The 24,268-nt window shown below is 46.0% G+C and overlaps 1 protein-coding gene and 1 long non-coding RNA gene across 4 annotated transcripts in view; one reads left to right on the forward strand and one right to left on the reverse strand.

Annotated features, from left to right (window-relative positions):
- Window positions 1-2,284, forward strand: part of LOC144509233 (R-spondin-1-like) — a 385,657-nt gene extending 383,373 nt beyond the window's left edge. For both annotated transcript variants that reach the window (XM_078237788.1, XM_078237786.1), the window contains one exon: window positions 443-2,284. In XM_078237788.1, the coding sequence (XP_078093914.1) occupies window positions 443-618 (176 nt within the window). In that variant the 3' untranslated portion in view covers window positions 619-2,284. The remainder of the gene's footprint in view (window positions 1-442) is intronic.
- The window catches only part of LOC144509234 (uncharacterized), an 84,727-nt gene that overhangs the window by 36,915 nt on the left and 23,544 nt on the right, over window positions 1-24,268 (reverse strand). The window lies entirely within an intron of this gene.

The raw sequence follows: 24,268 nt of genomic DNA on the forward strand, positions 1-24,268 counted from the left end.
AACAGAGTCAATGGATGGCAGGCTGGTTTGCGTGATGGACTGGGCTTTAATGCGGTCTTGGATAGAGCAGAAGCCATACCAAGCTGTGATACAACCTGAAAGAATGCTTGCTATGGTGCATTTGTAAAATTGGTGAGAGTTGATACGAACATACCAAATTTCCTTCACCGCCTGAGAAAGTAGACTTGGTGCACTTTCTTAACCATAGCGTCAGCGTGGAATGTTTGAGTTTAGCGACAATCTCACTAGATAACTATAAATATATGGAGGAAGTCAACAATGAAAACTATTTGTGACATTGCTGCTTGTAGGTTTTGTGTCAAGTAACTCTGAACCATTTGTCCATTTGTGCACGATTCATCCTGTATATTTCCTGGTGACTCTTGCTCAATTTTCAGATAGTAGCTCCTTGCAGTGCTGATGTCATGTGTTTCTCTCACAGGACGAGGGATAAGCAAGGGAAAAAGAGAGAAACAGAAACCGGGGAAGAAAGGCAAACAACGGAACAAGGAAAATGGCAACAGGCAAAGCAAGAAGGAAAACAAGCCTGGGAATAAGAAAAAGAAAGGGCAACCGGGGAAGACCCTTCCCACAACGATCCCCAGCCCTGTGCCATAGTAGCCTTATCTCAACGCAAACACTTCAATGCTGATACATTATAAGTTGGCTTCTCTGAACTGGAGCGCTGCTACAGAGAGGAATAAATACGAGGCACTTGTTTCCCTAACTGTTTAAGATAAGAAGTGAAGTTATTGTTTTGAGGACTGGAGTGACGGAGATCCATTGCACCTGGCTTCAGTGTATACCTGAAAACAAACGGAACGGGAATTAAATAGTTCAGTGGATCTTTCAGAGGACGGTGTTAGGAACTTTCAGCAAAACGATGACTGAATATTGTAGAGCAGGTCAACTGCAGAACTAATGGAGATGACTGGTTCTGGGGATGGGAGAGTGACTGACAAAAAAAAGGCTTCTGGAAATGTGCAAATATTTCTGCACCAGTTTTGGGCAGTTGGTTCCTGCATTGAATGAAAGATGTAAACTTAATTTCCTGACAGAATGTTAGAATTATGCATCATTAAACTGCTTTAAAGTATATTTCAAATGAAAATAAGGCAATAAAAACGTATAACAATTTGCAAGTGATTAATTATTACAATGGTTACCTTATAATGGATCTTGTTTGTTTTGGTGCATGTTTTTGTGGTATACTTTTTCATTATAACTTTGAAATTCAAAGCTGTAAGTCCGCAGAGTTTGGTAACTGATATAAAGATGTCATCTCTCAGCCACTTACCCCAGACCTCCATATTGAGAAAAATATTAAAACCCTAAAATGATTATTGACTAATCCAATGCTCTCCTGGCTTGCCTTCCATGTCCCAGCCTCTGTAAACTTGAGCCCATCAATTGCTTTGCTGCTGTATCTGAACTCCTAGCCCATCATATTCATCCATCAGCCTCACTCCTACTGACCCATATTCATAGAATCATTGACTCCCTGACGTCAGGAGGTGCTATATAAATGGAAGTCTGCTTCAAAAAAAGATCTATAGAGTGTGGAAGAGAATTCATGGAATCATAGAATTCCTACAGTGCAGAAGGAGGCCATTTGACCCATCGAGTCTGCACTGACAACAATCCAACCCAGGCCCTCTCCCCATAACCCCACATAATTACTCTGCTAGTCTCCCTGACACTAAGGGGCAATTTAGCATGGCCAATCAATCTAAACCGCACATAGAATCACAGATTACTACGGTTCAGAATAGGCCCTTTGGCCCATCGAGTCTGCACCGATGCATGAAAGGCTCTAACCTGCCTACATCTTCGGACATAATTGGTTCCAATATTCCAATTCTGATCTTATTTCCAAATCCCTCCATGGCCTCACCCCTCCCGATCCCGTTCAGCCCCACAACCCTCCAAGATTTCATCCCTTCACCATCGGCCACCAGGGATTCAGCTACTGAGACATTAAGCTCTGGAATTTCCTCCCTGAACCTCTCTATCTCTTAGGCTTTTAAGATACTCTAGCTGTTTAAGCAAATCCTTTCACCTGTCCTTTTATCAACCCATGTGGCTCGGTGTTAAGTTTTATATGTCGTGAGACGTCTGACTACGTTAGAAGTACTATTTAGATGCAAGTTGTTTTTGAGCTGTGTTAGCGAAGATCATTCTAAGACTACTTGTGAATTTCCCTGCACTAAGGTGGGCGTTGTCGATACTGGAAACCAGAACTGTTCCATATTTTGCATCATAAGAATAAACCACCCGCTTGTCACAAAATCTGAGCCAATTGATGCTAAACTTGAGAATTTCTATGCCGCAAACTGAGAAGGTGGAACACAGTTGTAACAACTCAAACTCAAGTCAAGGAATGTTACAACTAGCAAACAATGTGAGTTTCAATTCCACTCATGCCCAGGGGAATGGGCTGACGCACTGTATTCCTCGGTCACCCTTCTCGTTCATATAAAGGAATACTAATAACTGGTGCAGTATGTTTCAAATATTCTATTTCAAATGATTAATTAGTCGTGTCCTTCTCTTCCAATGATAGCATCATTGTGGTACCTACAACCCAGAGCTCTTGACCTCTACATATTTCCTATGTTTACATTATATTTGTGGAATTTGAGATCTGTAAAATTTAGTTAAATTCAGGCAGGATTATCCAGGCCTTCCTGGCACGGTGGCACCGTAATTAGCACTGCTGCCTCACAGCGCCAGGAACCCAGTTTCAATTCCGGCCTCGGGTCACTGTTTGTATGGAGTTTGTACATTCTCCCCGTGTCTGTGTGGGTTTCCTCCGGGTGCTCCGGTTTCCTCCCACACTCCAAAGCTGTGCAGGTTCGGTGCATTGGCCATGCTAAATTGTCCCTTAGTGTCCCAGAATGTGTAGGTTAGGGAGATTAACAGGGTAAATATGTGGGATTATGGGGATAGTGCTTGGCTAAAATGCTCTGTTGGAGAGTTGGTGCAGATTCAATGGGCTGAATGGCCTCCTTCTGCATTGTAGTCATTCTATGATTACTGCCAGCGGGATCATCTGGTCCCACCGAAGGTGACCCCCACAGCTGATGGGCGACATGGTAGCACAGTGGTTAGCACTGCTGCCTCACAGCGCCAGGAACCCGGGTTCAATTCCCGGCATGGGTCACTGTTTGTGTGGAGTCTGCACGTTCTCCCCGTGTCTGCCTGGGTTTCCTCCGGGTGCTCCAGTTTCGTCCCACAGTCCAAAAGACGTGCTGGTTAGGTGTATTGGCCATGCTAAATTCCCTCTCAGTGTATACAAACAGGTACCGGAGTGTGGCGGGTAGGGGATTTTCACAATAACTTAATTGCAGTGTTAATGTAAGCCTATTTGTGACAAATAAGTAAACTTAATTTAACCTAACAGCAGATTTCCAGATTCAGGACAGGCAAGCCATGTAAAATGCCAATGGCAAACCTCCTTTCTGCGAGCGGGAACCACATCGTGGATGGGGAGTGAGGTGGAAATCCTGCCCCTTTTCGTAAGATCCTTAAACAATACTCAGCATATGGTGCTGTTCCTGAAGGATTTGAAGGCATTAGGAATCGTAGAACAGCTTGTTTGACTGCCCAAAACCAATCAGACTGCCTCTAACTAGTTTAGGTCTTAAATGTGGAGAGATCAACAGCTATGTTTCAGGTTGGTGATTTTTTTTTGTCAGATAGGTTCTAACTAAAGGTCACCAACCTGAAATGCTGATTTCTGTTTCTCTCTCTCCAGATGCTGTTTGACCTGCCTCGTGCCCTCCCAGCATTTTCTGTTCTCAGAATTTAAGCTGTTGTGTCACAAGTTTGTTAATTTGCCTTTATGTCATGAACTTTGTCAAAATGTTTCAGAATACCTGTGCGCACATGAAGCTCAGAAACCTGCTTATTTTTTGCCACAAACTTCTGATGATCAGTTAAGTAACCAATGTTTGTGACCTGTTCACACCAGGTAAGCAACTGTGAGCTGTCAACACATTTTAATAACCATTTTTTCGAGAATTTAGCAAGAAATGCTTTTATTGTAATAACTTGGAATCTGATATCTGACTTGCTGTTGATATCGAATGGCTCTTGTGCAAAGCAGCATTGCACAAATAGGGTCAGAGTCCCCAATTCTGAGGTACAAAGTTGTAAATTTTGCTCAAGGTCTACTATTGGATATAATTCTTTCCTTAATATGCAAGATGATCCAAGAGTTGGGAGAGTTTTTAAAATCTCCCTCCAATGGCTGCGACCAGATTTTAAAAATTCATTCGTGGGACATGGGTGTCACTGGCTGGCCTGCATTTATTACTCATCCCCCCCCAGTTGCCTGAGGGCAGTTTAGAGTCAACCACATTGCTGTGGCTCTGGAGTCACATGTAGGCCAGACGAGGTATAGACGGCAGATTTCCTTCCCTAAAGGACATTAGTGAACCAGATGGGTTTTCCCAAAAATTGACAATGGTTTCCTGGCCATCAGTGGATTCTTGATTCCAGATATTTTTTATTGAATTCAAATTCCACCAGCCACCGTGGTGGGATTCAAGCCCAGGTCCCAAGAACATGAGCTGAGTTTCTGGATTAATAGTCCAGCGATAATACCACTAGGCCTTCGCCTTTTCAAATGGATACTGGAGCAAAATTGAATGGGAAATGCTGGTATAACAATATGGGAAGATACACACATGGAACTGAGGAGTGGGAGAAGGCCTTAAAATCCTTCAAAGCTGCCTTGCCATTCAGTAAGATCATGGCTGATCTGGTTGTGGCCACAACTCCGCTTTCCTGTCTGCCCTCCATAACCCTTGATTCCCGAATTATAGAATCCCTACAGTGCAGAAGGAGGTCATTCGGCCCATTGAGTCTGCACCAACCACAATCCAACCCAGGCCCTATTTCCGTAACACCACACATTTACCCTGCTAACCCCTCTGACACTAGGGTCAATTTAGCATGGCCAATCAACCTAACCCGCAGATTTTTTGGACTGTGGAAGGAAACCGGAGCACCTGGAGGAAAGCCACGCAGACATGGGGAGAATGTGCAAACTCCATACAGACAATGACCTGAGGCTAGAATTGAACCCGAGTCCCTGGCGCTGTGAGGCAGCAGTGCTAACCACTGTGCCACCGTGTTTCCACAAGATCACCTTTCATTCTTTTACAATCCAATGGGTATAGGCCCAACATGTTAGACCTAACATCCAGGAATGAACCAAGTGAGCCTTCTGTGATTTCTTCCAGCACAATTATACATTTGTTTCAGGTAAAGAGACCAAAACTGCACATAGTACTCCAGATGTGGTCTCACAGAACTGCAGTAAAACTTCCCTACTTCTATACTCCATTCTCCTCGCAATAAACAGCAACATTCCATCTGCCATCCTAAACACATGCTGGGCACGGGATTGATGTACCAGGACACCCAGATCCCTTCTTACCAGAGTTCTTCAACCCTTCCATGGTGTACTGCTTTCCAATTCTTCCTGCCAAAGTGGACAAGTTCTTAACTTGCTACATTATACTCCATTTGTCAAACATTATAAGAATTGACAGAATAATGGGCGAGATTTCATAGCCTCGCTCGGGTGAGACCAGAAACTCTCGCCCGTGGTCAATGGAGATTTTTGTTGTCGGATCCTCGCCCGCTTCGATTCCCGTAGCAGGTGACAGAGTTCCGGTGAATGTGTCCAACTCTAATGACAACAGGGAAATATGTTTTATGAACAGAAAATGTGTGCCTATTTACAATTTCATTGTTAATCAATCAGGCAGTTCCTTATATGTCTGCGTGGCCATTTGGAACAATGGTCAGGTACTGAGTGGCACATCTATAAGTACGAGTATATGCACTCGAAACAAATAAGCACAACATGGGGGTCAAAAGACGAAGTGGGAATTTCTGTAAAGTTACTGTGGAATATCAAAACTGGTGGTAAATGGTGGAATCTAAGTATTTACTTTGAAAGAACCAAGTGTAACAATCAAACTGAGTTAAAAATCAATAAATCAATTAATTGGGTATATTTTTATTGGTGATAAATTAATTTTTTTTCAATTGACAAAGTAGCAAAGTGCTGGAGCATGAGAGTTTAGTTTGCCTTAATTGGCCTAACAGAAACCAGATTAAACATCGCGACAGAGCTGGACATGGGTCAAGAAAATAAATCAGGGAAAAGATTACTCTGAATGTTTTCAACTGAGGGAATTTAACTTTGGCGTGAGGAGATCCCAGCTGGCCCGGATAAAACTCCCCGACCGAAAGGAAAGTTATGAATTGCTGCAGCGAGGTAAGGGCCAGACAGATGTACGGAAAGGACACACAAAGTCGCCTAGCATTGGTCAGCAATTGGTGCGAAAAGCAATTCGTAGGCTATTACATTGTCCAGAGGTTACGGAGGAGTCCTGAATCCAAGGTCTAGAATTTCACATTGTTTTCGCTATCTCAGCTTTCAATGGAATGAATAATCGGTGGGTTCTCTAACAGGCAGAAATCCCCACATGCCTGTGGTGCTGTCCATGTGGTGAAGATGAGAATTGGTTCCACTGTCTTTTTACAAGCAATCTGCTTGATTGGCCAAATGGCCTTTTCTCTTTTCATGTTTTTCATACGGTTATGTTTGTTTTTTAGGGTGGATTTTGTAAACAATCAAAGCTTTTCATCTATACGTGTAAGATGGGCTAAAATCTAGTCTTTAATCCTTTTAATCTCTACAGTGCAGAAGGAGGCCACTCACCCCATCGGGTCTGCACTGACTCTCTGAAGAGCATTTTACCCAAGGCCCCCATCTCTCCCCATCCCTATCCCTGTAACCCACGTATTTACCATAGCTATTTAGCATTGGCTAATCTGCCTGACCTACACATAATTGGACACCAAGGAACAATTTACCATGGCCAATTCATCAATCCTGCACATCATTGGACACTAAGGGGTAATTTACCATGGCAAATCCACAAAACCTGCACATCTTTGGACTGTGGGAGGAAACCAGAGCACCCGGAGGAAACCCATGTATACATGGGGAGAACATACAGACTCCGCACAGACAGTGACCCAAGGCTGGAATCGATCCCTGGCACTGTGAGGCAGCAATACTAACCACTGTGTCACCATATAGTCCTTCTCCTGCCTGACTGTCCACAGTTCCTCATTCTGGTCAATGCCGAACAACCTACAAGTCCAAATGTAGACTTGGACCAACGTAGGGAGAACTGTAGTGGTGGGAGCAAATTTCCCTCTTTTGCTCCCATTCTGGGACCTCTCTTTTGTCCCTAGGCAAAGGTTTGTTCTGCTAGAATCCTGATTCCTCCTCTTCTTATCTCTCGACTTGACTATTCCAATGTTCTCCTTGCTTATTTCCTGAATTCCACCCTCTATAAACTTGAACTCATCCAAAACATTTTATACTAACTTATACCACCCGTTCACCTGATCCTGTGCATTCACTCCTTGTGCTTTCTGACCTCTAGCCTGCAGCATTTTGACCTTAGAATTCTCAACCTCCTACTCAAATCTCTACCTTTCTGTAACCTCCACCTGTGTACAATTCTGGTCACCCTATTATAGAAAAGAAATTATTAAACTAGAAAGAGTGCAGATAAGATTTACTGGGATGCTACTGGGACTTGATGGTTTGAGTTATAAGGAGAGGCTGGATAGACTGGAACTTTTTTCCCTGGAGCGTAGGTGGGTTAGGGGTGATCTTATAAAGGTCTACAAAATAATGAGGAGCATAGATAAGGTATATAGTCAACATCTTTTCTCAAAGGGAAGGGAGTTTAAAACTAGAGGGCATGGGTTTAAGGTGATAGGGGAGAGATACAAAAGGGTCCAAACAGGCAATTTTTTCACTTAGACCGTGTTGAGTGTCTGAAACCAAGCTGCCAGAGGCAGTACAATTTTGTCTTTTAAAAAGCATTTAGACAGTTACATGGGTAAGATGGGTATAGAGGGATATGGGTCAAAAGCGTGCAATTGCGACTAGCTTAGTGGTAAAAACTGGGTGACATGGACAAGTTGGGCTGAAGGGCCTGTTTCCATGCTGTAAACCTCTATGACTCTATGACTCCACTCTAGAACCCTCCTGGAAGTCTGATTTTCTTCAAATCTGGCATTCTCCACTTTCTTTGCCTCATCATTAATGGATGTACCTTTGACTATCTAGACTGGAAACTCTAGAAACTCCCCTTCCATTTGCCTTTCTACCTCACTCTCCTCCTTTTATAAAACCTACTGCTGACCAATCTTTTAGTCAGCAATTCTAATACCTCCTTCTTAAACTCAGTTTCAACCTTTGTACCATTTGCCCTGTGAAGGGTCTTTGGGTACTTTTCCTCATGAAAGGTGCTGTATGAATGCAGGTTGTTGTTGATGACTGAAAACGACATGAAAATTCAAGGAAAATGCTTACTATGGGAAGAGCAAGATTCTGAAAGCCTTTAGGAAGATTCAAAAGGTATATCTGCTCGTAAGATATAATAAAAACAGACTTATCCAAACTTATTATCCGCAGGCCCCAAGCCTCTATATCCAGCCTGTGGTTAAAAGTACAACAAAGTTCAATGAAGGAGTTTCTCCTCCAATCACAGACCTTTTCTCTTCCATTTTTGCTGCTGATAATTCGTTAATTTGAGAGAGAATCAGTCTGTGATTGGAGGAGCAGTAAACATTGCGAAGGGAGTGGCTTCTATTTTGTTTCCACCGTGTGCACTCTGTCAGCCTTTGGCCGCTCTCTCTCTCTTGCCCTTCTGCACAGGCCAAAAAGGAGCACAGAGCCCAAGATGGCAAAGCAGGCCGGGGAGACGATGAAGATCAGCAGAGCTGCAGAAACAGCGCCCACCCAGGAAAGCTGGAGTCTCCAACAGGAGCAAGTGAGGAAGTACATCTCTTCACAGCATCCAAATATCTCCTCAGTGTAAGATTCCAAACTTCCTGAGTCCTGGTGGGAAGTGAGTCTGTGAGTGAGTAGTCTGTGTGAGTAAGTATGAATCTGCATGAATGGGTGTGTGAGTCTGTGTGAGTGAGTGTGAGGGTGAGTGAGGGTGAGTGTGTGTGAGTGATTGAGGGTGCGTCTGTGTGTGAGTGAGTGTGTGTGAGTGAGGGTGAGTGAGTGTGAGGGTGAGCCGGTGTGAGGGAATCAATGTGAGGGTGAGTCTGTGTGAGTGGATGTGAGGGTGAGTCTGTGTGAGTGGATGTGAGGGTGAGTCTGTGTGAGGGTGAGTGTGTGTGAGTGATTGAGTGTGAGGATGAGTCTGTGTGTGAGTGAGTGTGTCTGAGTGAGGGTGAGTGAGTGTGAGTGTGAGCCGGTGTGAGGGTGAGCCGGTGTGAGTGAATCTATGTGAGGGTGAGTCTGTGTGAGTGAGCGAATCTATGTGAGGGTCAGTCTGTGTGAGTGGAGATGTCCCATGAGTGAATGGGTGACAGTGCAAACTCCTGAGACTGAGTGTAATCTAAAAACACACAGACACACATACACACATCTATCCACAAAGCTGACCAGCAGAAGAGGAAAACTCACAAAACTGAAAGGCAACCTGCGTCTGACTCCCACTTTAGTATGATTTCTGCCCATGCCAGCATGGAGTGTGTGCCACCAGACACCAATGCAAGGCCAGTATTAGCTCAGCTCAGCTCCTTAGCTCCACCCCAATCCCCACCACTTCCCTGATGACCAGGACTTGGGACCTCGCCTGTCTCTCTACCTCTGCTTCTTAAATTAAAAAGTGACAAATTGGACCAAGTATTGCTGCTTCACAGTTTTTAATGACCTATTTAATTAATTATGCTTTTTTGTTTAAATTACCCTTTTATTGCTTTGACATTGATTTTTAAAAACGTTGTGCCAAAATTTATCTTGCTGAAATTTGCTCATCAGCAAGATAATCGAGCAAGATAGCTGGTCCAATCTGAGTGAGAAAAAATTTGAAATGTGGCCCCTCACGTAAAAAGCTTGGACAAGCCTGACAGAGAACCCTATCTGAGATTGAACCTTTGGACTGGCCAGTACTGTCCTGGGCTCAGTCATTCGTCAGGTGAATGTCACCAGCTGCAATCCTTCCAGCAGACAGCATCACTCTACATTTGGTTTCCTAACGGTCACCAATTGTGACAGTCACAATTTGGTGAGGCCAAATTTGGAGTATTGTGTATAGTTTTGGTCACCTAGTTACAGGAAGGATGTAAATAAGGTTGAAAGAGTGCAGAGAAGGTTCACAAGGATGTTGCCGGGACTTGAGAAGCTGAGTTACAGAGAGAGATTGAATGAATAGGTTGGGACTTGATTCCCTGGAGCGTAGAAGATTGAGGGGAGATTTGATAGAGGTGTATAAGATTTTGATGGGTATAGATAGAGTGAATGCAAGCAGGCTTTTTCCGCTGAGGCTAGGGGAGAGAAAAAACCAGAGGGCATGGGTTAAGGGTGAAAGGAGAAAAGTTTAAAGGGAATATTAGGGGGGGCTTCTTCACGCAGAGAGTGGTGGGAGTGTGGAATGAGCTGCCGGATAAAGTGGTAAATGCGGGGTCACTTTTAACATTTAAGAAAAACTTGGATGGGTTCATGGATGAGTGGGGGGTGGAGGGATATGGTCCAAGTGCAGGTCAGTGGGACAAGGCAAAAAATGGTTCGGCACAGACAAGAAGGGCCAAAAGGCCTGTTTCTGAGCTGTAATTTTCTGTGGTTCTACGGTTCAATCCAACCTCTCTGAATGCACTTTTCACAGTTGACAACATGCAACATTTTCCTTAAATATGGGTGGGGATATCTTGGTGAGAGCCGTTTTGTTAGATGATGATTACTTCGGCATTCCTTCTTTCGATACTCTGCCAGTGTTTGTGATTGGGGTACATCTGAAGAATCATTAATCGTAATGGTCAGTTAGGACCTCACTCCCAGGTACACCAGTCACAGATGTACTTTGAGAACTGGAGCCTTATCATCTCCTAAAGTGAGATGTGCACACCTTTGCAAGTATCATCGTGAGCCTATCAGTGAGTGAACATCGGGCCTGCAACAGGCCGCTATCCTTTCCCCACGGGCTATTGATCGAGAGACGCTAGTCTACATCAAGTATGACTGACCAGTAGGTACTCCTACTCTTACTGCCTGCCACGGTGTATTGGAAGGGCAAGCTAGCAAATCCTAGGGTGGCAAGTCCTAGGCTTGGAGGCAGCAACACTACCCACTCCACCAGGAGACCTCCCTGATAACTTAAATTCTGGCCACTGGCCAGAAATGATCACAGAACTAGTCAGTTATTACCCATTCTGGCTCTTGAAGCTAACTTGTATGTGTATCACAGCAGCATGAAGCATTTAGGTGCATTGGTGGCCTAACTTACAGGCTGTAAAAGAAATGGGAGAAATGCGACTGCAAATAATTTATCACGTTATAATAATACTACAACCTGTTTCAACTGGAAGCTTTACTGACACCTCCCCAACCCACCCTCCTACTCACACCCCCAAACCTCCCTCCCACTACCCCCCCAACCCTCCCTCCTACTCACACCCCCAAACCTCCCTCCTACTCCCCCCCAACCCTCCCTCCTACTCACACCCCCAACCCTCCCTCCTACTCCCCCCCAACCCTCCCTCCTACTCCCCCCAACCCTCCCTCCTACTCACACCCCCAATCCTCCCTCCTACTCCCCCCCAACCCTCCCTCCTACTCACACCCCCAAACCTCCCTCCTACTCCCCCCCCAACCCTCCCTCCTACTCACTCCCTCCCCCAAACCTCCCTCTGACCCACTCCCCCCACAACCCTCCCTCCCACCCAACCACCATCCACCATGTCCCCAAAGCCCACTAGAAATGTGCATTTTATGCAAAAGGCATAGAGATGCAACATTGTGGGCCCGATTTTAAACGGGCGCAAAAACATGGTAAGGTCAGGCATGAGGTGGGTAGCGTGATCTGCGCCTACCTCTGTGCCCATTCCCCCTTTACCAATTGTTGAAAATGGCCATCGTCTGGACCATGCCCAAAACGGATGCGACATCAATTTAAATGCATTTGCATGCATTTAAATTGACTTAATAGGCTGGACGCCCAAACTTACCGGCGTTTTCACCTTTACCACCACGTTCGCCCATCCAGATTCGGCGCAAAACAGACATGGACCACAAAGGTCCGATTCGGGCGCTCCAGCTTCTGAGGAGGTATGTTCAGAGCTTCCGGCGGCTCTCTGACTCAGATCAGTGGTGGGTGGCGAGTGGGGGGGAGAGGCGGGTCAGATAGCTCTCTGGTGGGAGGGGGGGGGTTCTGCTGCCACTCTGCGTGCGATCAGTGGGGGGTAAGGGGGGGTCCGTTGCCACTCTGCGTGCGATTGCTGGGGGGGAAGGGGGGTCTGCTGCCATTCTGTGTGCGATCGATAGGGGCTGATGGGGGGGGGTCTGCAGCCACTCTGCTTGTGATTGGTGGGGGGAAAGGGGGGTCCGCTGACACCCTGTGTGCGATCGGTTGGGGGGAAGGGGGCAGGGGGTCGCGATCGGTCTGGGTAGCGGGGGATGGGGGGATAAGGGGGACAGTTATGTTGTGGGGGTGGCGCAATGTCTGTGGGGGCTGGGGGGAGGCATTATCCGGCCCGGGAGCGATGTGGCAGGGGAGCGTTTTTCCATTTATTTTACTGCGCATGCGCAGTTGGAGGTGCCGATCGGAGCAGCAGCGTTTCGGGTGTGTTAAGCCCCGCCCACAGGCTTCTGCAGCACAATTCAGAATCGCTGCTATTTTTTCAGACAGAGTGCGTATGGGGGCGCCTGAGAACGTGTCTAAAAGTCGGATCTGAAACACTCCCAGATTCAGCTCTTAGAATCAAAATGATAAAATCGGGCCCTGTGAGTTTTTATCCCTTTCTCCAACCACTACCAATCCTGCAAACAGGCTCGGGCAAAGTAAAGTTAATTTATTTGTCACAAGTCGGCTTAGATTGACACTGCAATGAAGTTACTGTGAAAATCCCCTAGTTGCCACACTCTGGCACCTGTTCGGGTACACTGAGGGAGAATTTAGCATGGCCAATGCACCTAACCAGCACATCTTTTGGACTGTGGGAGGAAGCCAGAGCTCCCGGAGGAAACCCATGCAGGCACGGGGAGAATGTGCAGACTCCGCACAGACAGTGACCCAAGCCGGGAATCAAACCCGGGGTCTCTGGCGCTGTGAGGCAGCAGTGCTAACCACTGTGCTACCGTGCTGCCCATGTGTGGAATGTTCCTGACTGGAAAATCTTCCCCATGATGTTTCCACAAGGGAAGAAAATCACGTGGTACATCGGAAAAGAACGAGACTACCCAGCCAATTAATTTGATTTGATTTATTGTCCCATGTATTTTTCCTTGCGCGCTATACATGCAAAACCTACCTTTCATAGAGTACATAGGGGAGAAGGAAAAGGATAGAGTGTAGAATATAGCATTGCAGCTACGGGTAGAGTGAAGAGAAAGATCAGCTTAAAATATGATAGGACCATTCAAAAGTCTGATGACAGCAGGGAAGGAGCTGTTCTTGAGTCTGTTGGTACACATTTTGGAGTTTTGTAGCTTTTTCCCAATGGAAGAAGGTGGAAGAGAGAATTGCTGGGGTGCATGGGATCCTTGATTATGCTGGCTGCTTTCCCACGGCATCAGGAAGTGCAGCTGGAATCAATGGATGGGAGGCTGGTTTGCATGAGGGACTGGGCTACATTCACAACCCTTTCAGCCTTCTGAGAAATTTGAGGCATTGGTGAACTTTCTTAACTATAGCGTCAGTGTGGAGAGTCCAGGACAGATTGTTGGTTATCTAAAACACCTCGGAACGTGAACCTCTCGACCATCTCCATTTCATCACTATCGATGTAGACAGGGCATGTCCTCCACTATTGTCCCTGAAGTCGATGACTATTTCCTTCGATTTGTTGACATTGATGGAGAGATTATTGTTGTTGCACCAGTCCAGCAGATTCTCTCTTTCCTGTGCTCCAACTCATCGTTGTTTGAGATCTGACCCACTACGGTGGCGTCATCAGCAAACTTGAAAATGGAGCTGGAGCAGAATTTGGCCACACAGCCATAAGTGTATAAGGCGTATACTAAGGGGCTGTGTTCCCTTCAATTCGATCATGGCTGACCTATGCGGTGATATGCTTAGTGCTGCAATGATGTTACAAAATCATGCATCAAATCCGTCCACGATCCTTTTTAACTTAAGTGACAACTGTGTTCCTGCAAACAAATTGCTTAAATATTTAAACTGCACCATGTTTACCATCCTACCCACTCCTATCAATTCTCAAGAAATTCCTTTGGGACAATCAAGTCCTAGTTGATCCCATCATTTATTTGGTTCATAAAGTATCCTGAAATGTTAATGCTGTCTCTTTAGAATTAAATGTTTTATGTTCAAAGAGCCAAGTATCATGAAAGACCTCCTGTGATCCTGTTCTGTCATCTTTTCCTGAAGACTCTAGTTTTAGCTGCGCAATCATAATTTATTAAAATATGCATAAATTGCAACATTTGTGATCAATTAGTCATGAAGAAATACTAACAGGCTGGTTAATCATCTGCAGTATTCTGCAGTCTCAACTGATGCAAGCATAAAAAAAAGTTGTTCTTTTAAGAAATGTGATCTTATCAAAGGAGAAATTATCGTCAAAGTAATAGATTGTGACATTCAAACAATTGATCTTTTTTTTAAGACCTAATGTCGTAAGACAAGACATAATAAACTTTTCAAGGTTACCTGCAGAACAATTCCAGAAGTGCAAGGCAGCAAATGTTCGATAAAGTTTTGCAGAAGGTCCCCGCTGCAAATCTTCTCACACATCCAACTGCAAATGTTTCCCCTCAACCCTCAGGGCCAGATTATAAAGTCCACCTCCGATATAGCTCTACCTCTTCCTTGTCCAAACCGTGTTTGCATGCACAATTGCACTATTTGTCCTGATGTCCTCTCCACTCTGCTCTCAGTCCTCTCTAACACGTTATTCTCTCATGTTCATTGCTCCCCTGACCTACTTTAGACACTCTCTCATCCATGTTTCCACAGATCCACAATCCATTCCCTCGACATACTACATCTTACATAGAATCTCTACAGTGTTGAAGGAGGCCATTCAGCACATTGAGTCTGCACCGACTATCCAACAGAGCATCTTACCCACACCCAGCCCCCTCCACCTTATCCCCGTAGCTCTGACAAAGGGTTATCCTGAGTCTCAAAGGCTGATGAAGGAGCAACGCTCCGAAAGCTCATGATTCCAAATAAACCTGTTGGACTTTAACCTGATGTTGTGAGACTTCTTACTGACTCTCAAAGTTAGCTCTATTCTCTCTCCACAGATGCTGTCAGACCTGCTGAGATTTTCCAGCCTTTTCTGTTTTTGTTTCAGGTTTCAGCATCCGCAGTTATTTGCTTTCACCATCTTGAATGGGCTGACAATTGGGACAGTCACATACTTGAAGGTGTTTTTCTTCCTTTCAGCTGAACAAGTAATCAGTGGTCACGATGGAGGGAGTGGTAAGCCACTCTGGCAAGAAATTCCTTCAACCCCAGGGAGCTATTTAATTATTTCCGTAAAACTCTGCATTATTGCATATGTGGAAAAATACCAGTGCTCACCGTGTGTGAACATGACATTTGCTGTCATAGAATCATAGAATCCCTACAGTGCAGAAGGAGGCCATTCGGCCCATCAAGTCTGCATCGACCACAATCCCCCCCCCCCCTCCCCGCAGCCCTTTTCCCGTAACCCCACATATTTACCCTGCTAATCCCCTGACATTAGGGTCAATTTAGCATGGCCAATCAACCCAACCCGTACATCTTTAGACTGTGGGAGGAAACCGGAGCACCTGGAAGAAACCCACGCAGACACGGGGAGAACGTGCAGACTCCACACAGGCAGTGACCGTAGGCCGGAATTGAACCTGCATCCCTGGAGCTGTGAGGCAGCAGTGCTAACCACTGTGCCATCATGCCGCCCCAAAGCAAGATTCCACCGAGATTTGAATGCAGATCGCTGGATTCAGAGTCCAGCGTGCTCACCATTACATCACAGAACCCAAACTGTCATTGCTATCATGTAAAGATGTGAAGGGTTAAATCGCAAAGAACACTCATGCCTTTTGCTGAAGGCAGAGTATAGGATTTACGAACTAAAAAAGAAGGTACGCACTCAGTGCTTTGACATGGACACCTCCCACCCAAAGTGGGAACAGATACTGTTTGTACTCAACTTAATAGAGCCTCGAGCTTTGAGGGAGGACCATAGACTTGGTCCTTGTGCGTGGATTCCTTGTTTCAATGGCAGGAGCATTTGTGTTTGCCATTTGTAGTTGATCACCAGGGTATTGTCATCAATGAAAAGTGAATAAGATGTAAAAGGCACCATTTGAATGGTGGCGGATATAAGGAAAATTAAATGTTGAGTTGGAATACCAGCTTTCATTTTATATAGATTCGTGCAGGTGTATTCAGAGAGAGAGGGCCACAGTTGCATGACTTTCTCAAGGCATTCTTTGCCCATTGATGAGGGAGAGTGTTGTTACTCTGTTGTCATTTTGTGTTATTAAGGCGAGGAGAGACCTGTGATAGGTACTGAGTACATATAAATCGGGGACAGCTGGGACACTGGGTTGAGCGAAAGGAGAGCTGTGAGATGAAACAAGTCAATAAACCCTCTCGAGAAAGAAAAACTTTGTGGGCGGGAGTTTCTGACCGCGCTCACCCCAAGGTCGGAAAATCCCGCCTGAGGTCAACGGACCTTTTCATGGTCCATGTCCCGCCCGCTACAATCGCTGTGGTGGGCGGGATGGGAAAATCCCACCCTGTATCTTGGTTTAGGTTTCACTCACTATCCTGCATCCTGTTCGCAAGCGTAAACAGTCTTTTCCATGAACGATTTGCTAAATATATCAAAGATCGTTGTATGGATTGGGAATTTAGTACCAGACATGTGAACACTCCGACAATCGATTTCTAGGAACATAGGATGTAATTTGGGAGTGAACGAATGGGTTGATCCTGCTTCCCAAATGTACAAGCACTTGAAGCGTAGAAATTACTTGCAAAGCAGCAACAATAGCATAGGCCTGGAAAACACATGAGTCTTGGTTGGATACAGTTAGGATTCCATACTCAGATGGAAACACTTTGCATCAATCCACTGGACTGACTACAAACCTCGGGCTTTTCTGTATCATCTGATAGTAATTCAGCAAGTAACGGAAACCATGCCAACTGGAATTGACCTTCTGCATGGAAGGTTGGGAATGGGAAAGTGATACTTGCACGAATGGTGAAGTCCCAGAGTGGCAATGCAGTTTAGGATGGGCAGAATCTCCACGTCAATAAGGACTCATCGACTGTTCAATTGAGGAGTCCCCTCAAGAATAAATCACCATTCCTGTTCACCTTCTGAAGTTTTAAAGCTTATTTATTAGTGCCACTAAGGCTTACATTAAGACTGCAATGAAGTTACCATGAAAATCCCCTAGTCGCCACACTCCAGCGCCTGTTCGGGGTACACTGAGGGAGAATTTAGCATGGCCAATGCACCCTAACCAGCACGTCTTTTAGATTACGGGAGGAAACCAGAGCACCCGGAGGAAACGCATGCAAACACGGGGAGAACGTGCAGACTCTGCACAGACAGTGACCCAAGCCAGGAATCGAACCCAGGTCCCTGGCGCTGTGAGGCCACAGTGCTAGGCGCTGTGAGGCCGCAGTGCTAACCACTGTGCCACCATGCCGGATGCAGGGAAAGATTTTTAATCTGCGTAGATCCTGCAACGTTGTAATCACATTTATTAAGAATGCATTTATCAATTTGTTATACGTGGCGCACAGGAGGGGTATCCCCCACGATGAACAAGAGCTGACAAACACAATCAATTTTCAGGCTGCAATTGAACATCTGCCTTTTCTGACATAGAACAGTAGAGGGAGCTCTTGCTCCAACTGTTGGCCATGGTGTAGTCCTTCTTCCAGGTCAGAGGTCAGTCAGCCTCTGGTGTTTTTTATATACATATTTCCCGAGTTATTTACTACCTCTTAAATCAGACAATTTTATTGTTATTATCACCTATAGAAGGGACTTGGTTGACAGATAAACTGCTCTCAGACAGACTGGAAAATAACAGCAGATGGTCATTTGACCAAGGATTTTTCTCTTTTTGTGTGCACAGGTTGACTGCGAGTGAGAAATGATTTCAGATGGGAAACGTTGGCACTCACTGTATTCTCATTATGTTGCTTCACTTTACAGATTTGAATATCCAGGCTGTCCCCTTTTGCTCCTTGGATTACGTGTATCACATATACCTCTTTGCTAAAAATGTGCTCACTTGACAATTTTGACATTGCAAAGCATTCCGTAGCACATCAGATGGAGGTGGGCATAGATTTTGGACACTGAGAAAGGATTTGGAAAAGAATATTCCAAAGTTGTCATGACATTAATCAGGCAATTGAGGTGGGCCTGATTAAGGGCCAAATTGGTGGGCCAATCAGGGAGACTCTTGCTTTGTACTTAACCATGAGTGTCAGTTCCTCTGGGACTCTTGAGTGTAGACTGCAAACTGAAAGCACTCTGTATGCTGTTGTCAGACTTGTAAATAAAGGGATTTTGGTGAAAGGACTTCTGCCTCCGAAGGCTCATTACAAAAGTGAAATGAATAAAATAGAATTTTCCAAAGTGAAGTGAAAAAAAACTGAGGTAATCTTGTGGGAAGGATTGATGGAAGGCAGAGAAGGCATGAAGGTGGGAGACACTGCTAGTGATAATTAAATTAATAGCTATTGTTTGGGTTGCTAGTATTTTCCACATTAGAAGTGAAATTTAAAACCTTCCCTCTGTCCTTTAAGTAAAAAACAATGGTTTCAGTGAATCTGGACGGCTGTTTTAACAACTGCTTAGTGTGGCACCCTTATCCTTAGCCAAGAGATTGGGCACTTACCCCATCAATCATGTCTGTAGACAATGGATGGAATTTTCCCAAAATTTGGCGAGGTGTCAGTTTTGGTGCAAAACTGGTGATTCCCATCAGTCCTGGCGGTGCGATGTGGACCAAAATTCCTCAGAGCTTGTCGGGGCTTCTGGATCTCACTCCAGCTGCCTGGGGCGGGGGAGAATCCATTAGTACATAGCCCAGTGCCTTCCACCCAAGGGGCGCTTGGAATGCGCTGCCAATCTGACTCCTCCCTTCCAGAGACCAGCGCAGCTCAGGCACAGCAGACAGAACAGGTTGGTTCTACGATACCTGTGCCACCCGAAGGTAGGCTGGGGCCCTCTTGGTCCTGGCCCTCCAGAAGACGGCCGCCAATGGCACCTCAGGCATCAGGATTTAGAAGACGGCATACCGCCTCCACCTCAGACGTGCATCCTGGGGACATAGATGTAGTGGGAGGGTATAGATCAATTGGGCCAGTGGGCTGACGAGTGACAGATGGAGTTTAATTAGATAAATGCGAGGTGATGCATTTTGGTAGATTGAACCAGGGCAGGACTTACTCAGTTAATGCTAGGGCGTTGGGGAGAGTTATAGAACAAAGAGGTCACAGGTTCATAGTTCATTGGAAATGGAGTCACAGGTGGACAGAGTGGTGAAGAAGGTATTCGGCATGCTTGGTTTCATTGGGCAGAACATTGAATACAGGAGTTGGGATGTCTTGTTGAAGTTGTACAAGACATTGATAAGGCCACACTTGGAATACAGTGTACAATTCTGGTCACCCTATTATAGAAAGGATATTATTAAACTAGGAAAGAGTGCAGAAAAGATTTACTAGGATTCCAGTAGGACTTGATGGTTTGAGTTATAAGGAGAGGCTGGATAGACTGGGACTTTTTTTCCTGGAACGTAGGAGACTTAGGGATGATCTTATAGAAGTCTATAAAATAATGAGGGGCATAGATCAGCTAGATAGTCAATATATTTTCCCAAAGGTAGGGGATTGTAAAACCAGAGGGCATAGGTTTAAGGTGAGAGGGGAGAGATACAAAAGGGTCCAGGGGGGCAATTTTTTCACACACAGGGTGGTGAGTGTCTGGAACAAGCTGCCAGAGATAGTGGTAAAGGCGGGTACAATTTTGTCTTTTGAAAAGCATTTAGACAGTTACGTGGGTAAGATGTGTATAGAGGGATATGGCCCAAATGCGGGCAATTGGGACTAGCTTAGTGGTTAAGAAAAGGGGTGGCATGGACAAGTTGGGCCGAAGGGTCTGTTTCCATGCTGTAAATCTCTATGACTCTGTGGTATGTAAGATTAAAGAATATAGGTGCACAACATGGATATGGGTGTAGTTAGGCATTCGTCGCTGGAGAACTCTGTCAACTATCCAACATGGGAATCTCACTCGATTAAATATTGTTGCTCACCACGTTAACACCTCAGAAGCTTAAGTTTCTTTCTAATGGCCTGGCGCCTCTCACCATTGGGATACAGCACGCACTGGACCTCCATGCCCCCCAAATTATGAGGTATTCTCAGTGCAATTTGATAGGACTCAGTCATGAGGCGGGGAGTCCTAAACCCTCACCCCGTAATCCCCCTCTGGAGCATAAGGACAGAAGGAAGCTCAACCTCACTCAGACGTGAGCCAGTGAGTCAGTGTACTGGCGTCAGACGGACTGGGGTCAGGCGTTTGCATTAACTCAGAACAGTCACAGACCTCTCCTCAGTGCGAATCATCATTACTCTTCTGCATTGACTGGTCAACTGGGACTTGTGGACTTCCCATCCCCAGCTCCCTGGAGATTGACTGGTCACCCCCCTCCAGCCCCCAGTCACAGAGGAGTCACTGAGGGTACATCCAGTACTCCACCAAACTCGTCCTCCATGGAGTGGGAGGTGATTAGGGGTCTCTAGCCCTCCTGACCATGCATACCCTGGCCCCCGCCTGGCTTCTATCCTCGGCTCTTCCTCGGAGCCCTCCTGCACATGCTCCTCATCCGAGGACAGGTGCCCTTTAACAGGGAGTGATCAGTCCCTCACACATCTCGGTCCTGGGGTTTGGGGGCTTGGTACCGGACTGCTCGGGATTCCAACTGGGCACATCTAGTTTCTCCTTCAGGTAGAAATAGTGCCAATGGGCACCTTGCTTAGTCTGGCTGGAGAATTCAGAGAGCTCTTTGGTGTCGTCCTTTCATACTTAAGACTGCTGGATTGCTAATCATCTGGATCAGCAACATATCTGCCCCCACCCCCCTCCACCCATCCCCCCTCACCTCTTCGGAGTGGGCTCTATTGCTTTGCCTTATGGAGTCTCATTCCCCCCCCCGCTGCCCATCTGAGTCTGGCTGAATTGCCAAATCTCACCCCATGTGCCCCGCACCTGCTCCAAAAGCAGACACCCCGCTCCGGACTCCCATTCTACAGAGATCAGAATCGCACCACAGAGAGTAGACTCCAAGACCACCGATCTGTGATATTATTGCCCTCCCCCAAGTCAAGTCACTGATGTCTGACACAGCTGTCCTCATTTTCCTATCCTCCCCAAAACCCTTCCCCACACCTCAGACACCGACCCCTCCACTTGCCTTAACCAACCCCCCCCCCCCACCCCCCAGAGATACCCAGCGCTCTCTGTCCCGCTTTGTGCCCTGTTTATGATCAGAACTCCCACCCACCTGACGAAGGGACAGCCTGTTCCGAAAGCTAGTGGCTTTTGCTACCAAATAAACCTGTTGGACTTTAACCTGGTGTTGTTAGACTTCTTACTGTGTTTACCCCAGTCCAACGCCAGCATCTCCACATCACCGCTAGTGTTCAGTCAGTCACTGCACTTAGGCCTCAAGATGGGGAGGGGTCCGATCGACAAGGGAAATCATGACATAGAATCCCTGCAGTACAGAAGGAGGCCATTCGTCCCATTGAGTCTGCACCAATTCTCCAACAGATCTTACCCAGACCCACACTGCCGCCCTATCCCCGTAACCCCACGCATTTACCCTAATAATCCCCCTAATCCTCATATTTTTGGACACTTGGGTAATTTAGCATAGCCAATCCACAGAAGATGGTTCGGGGTTGGTGGGGGGGAAGGTCAGGGATATCTACAAGAATCACGATAGGCTCCAAGATTAGAGTGGGAGACAAGGGAGTGAAGGCTAGGTAGCTTCAGGAGAATGTGACCATAATGTGATAGGAATTCCACCAGCACACACTGTGAGGATATTAGACATGGTGCAGTCTTCACAAGAACTGTGTCAATATTTCCCTGCTTGCTGGCAGCCTTTAAGAGGCAGGAGCAAGACTGCAATCCTCAGTGCTCTCATGGCAGTGTACCTGGAGCATTGCAAGGCACCTCAAGGAGGACATCATTGATCACTAGTTCTCTTGATATGATTTGATTTGATTTATAATTGTTACATGTATTGGGGTGCAGCGAAAAGTATTGTTTCTAGTGCGCTATACAGACAAAACATACCGTTCATAGAGTACATAGGGAAGAAGAAAAGGAGAGGGTGCAGAATATATTACAGTCACAGCTAGGGTGTAGAGAAAGATCAGCTTAATATATGGTAGGTCCATTCAAAAGTCTGATGGCAGCAGGGAAGAAGCTGTTCTTGAGTCGGTTGGTACGTGACCTCAGACTTTGATATCATTTTCCCAATGGAAGAAGGTGGAAGAGAGAATGTCCGGAGCGCGTGGGGTCCTTGATTATGCTGGCTGCTTTTCCGAGGCAGTGGGAAGTGTAGATGGAGTCAGTGGATGGGAAGCTGATTTGCGTGATGGACTGTGTTTCGTTCACAACCCTTTGTAGTTTCTGGCGAATCTTGTGTGTATGTCTTGAGGTCTTATCTGAATCGGACTGAGGCATCTTTCCACAGGCCATCCCTCACGCAAGAGTAATGTTCTGGCCTCATCCTCATACTGAATCCCCAGCATGAAATCTTTCTTCAGGACACAGCGATCTGTCACTGTCAGTCACGGATGTGAGTCGATGAGTAAGGTCACATCTGTACACAGAGAGAGCTTCAGCAGTACCATTGTCTGATCATTGACAACATTTAATGATCCATCCTTCATCTGGGGCCTCCCGAATTCACATCCAGCACGGTGGCACAGTGGTTAGCACTGCTGCCTCACAGCTCCAGGGACCCGGGTTTGATTCCGGCCTCGGGTCACTGCCTGTGTGGAGTTTGCACATTCTCCCTGTGTCTGCATGGGTTCCCTCCAGGTGCTTCGGTTTCTCCCACAGTCCAAAGATGTGCTGGCTCAGTTGATTGCCCATGCTAAATTGTCCCTGGGGGATTAGTGGGGTAAATACATGGTGTTCCGGGGTAGGCCCTGAGTGGGACTGCTGTTGGTGCAGGCTCGATGGGTCGAATGGCCTCCTTCTGCACTGTAGGGATTCTATGAAATGTTTCTCCATTTTCTGGGCCATAGCTGTCATGGCAATATTGACAATACATTTAAGCGTTACAATAAAGTACGCACATCAGAGTTAGTGGAGTTCCACTCTGATCACATTTGAGGCTCCACACCTTCATTCCTGCTGTTTCAGATATACATGAGGAAGGCTGGTATGCTGGTTGCATTGTGACGTTCAGGTCGACATGCTGATTGTGCACCAGAGAGCTGGCTCGGGGATTATCTAAAGAGTTGCTAGCCAGACCTTCAGGTCCCGAGCAACATCCTCCCATTCAACAGTTTGGCATCTGGAGCCTAGACGTACACCTCTGATTTCACATAGATGTTGCCGTCCAGCAGACATTCCAGGAGTCATCAGGTCTTCACTGGGTCTGTATGTCTGCATAACGCAGGTGGAGAATGGGAACTGCTATTAGGGTAATGTCTAACTTTAGACACAGTCACAGTATCATGAATGGCTAAGCTCTCTGACTATTAGTTGAAATGTAAACCACACTCAGCCTGACAGACATAACATGGAGGCCGTTGAAAGACGCGCTGATATGGGTCGCCATTAAAACCTATAAAAACCTGTGTAGACCAGTCTTCAGTGCAGCCAGACCAAAATAAAGCAAAACTCAAAATCTTTCCTCATGAGGAGGCCACATGGTATGATTCTCTGACGCAAGTCTAAGAAATGCATTGTCCAATCACCATAAGATAAGACATTGGAGCGGAGTTAGCCCATTCAGCCCATCAAGTCTGCCTTGCTATTCAATCATGTCTGATAAGTTTCTCAATCCCATTTTTCCGCTTTTCCCCCGTAACCCTTGAACCCTTTACCAATCAAGAACTTATCTATCTCTGTCTTAAATACACCCAATGACCTGGCCACCTCATCCTTCTGTGGCAATGAGTTCCAT

The sequence above is a fragment of the Mustelus asterias genome, chromosome 21, assembly GCF_964213995.1.
Source record: "Mustelus asterias chromosome 21, sMusAst1.hap1.1, whole genome shotgun sequence".
Taxonomy (NCBI): Eukaryota; Metazoa; Chordata; class Chondrichthyes; order Carcharhiniformes; family Triakidae; genus Mustelus; species Mustelus asterias.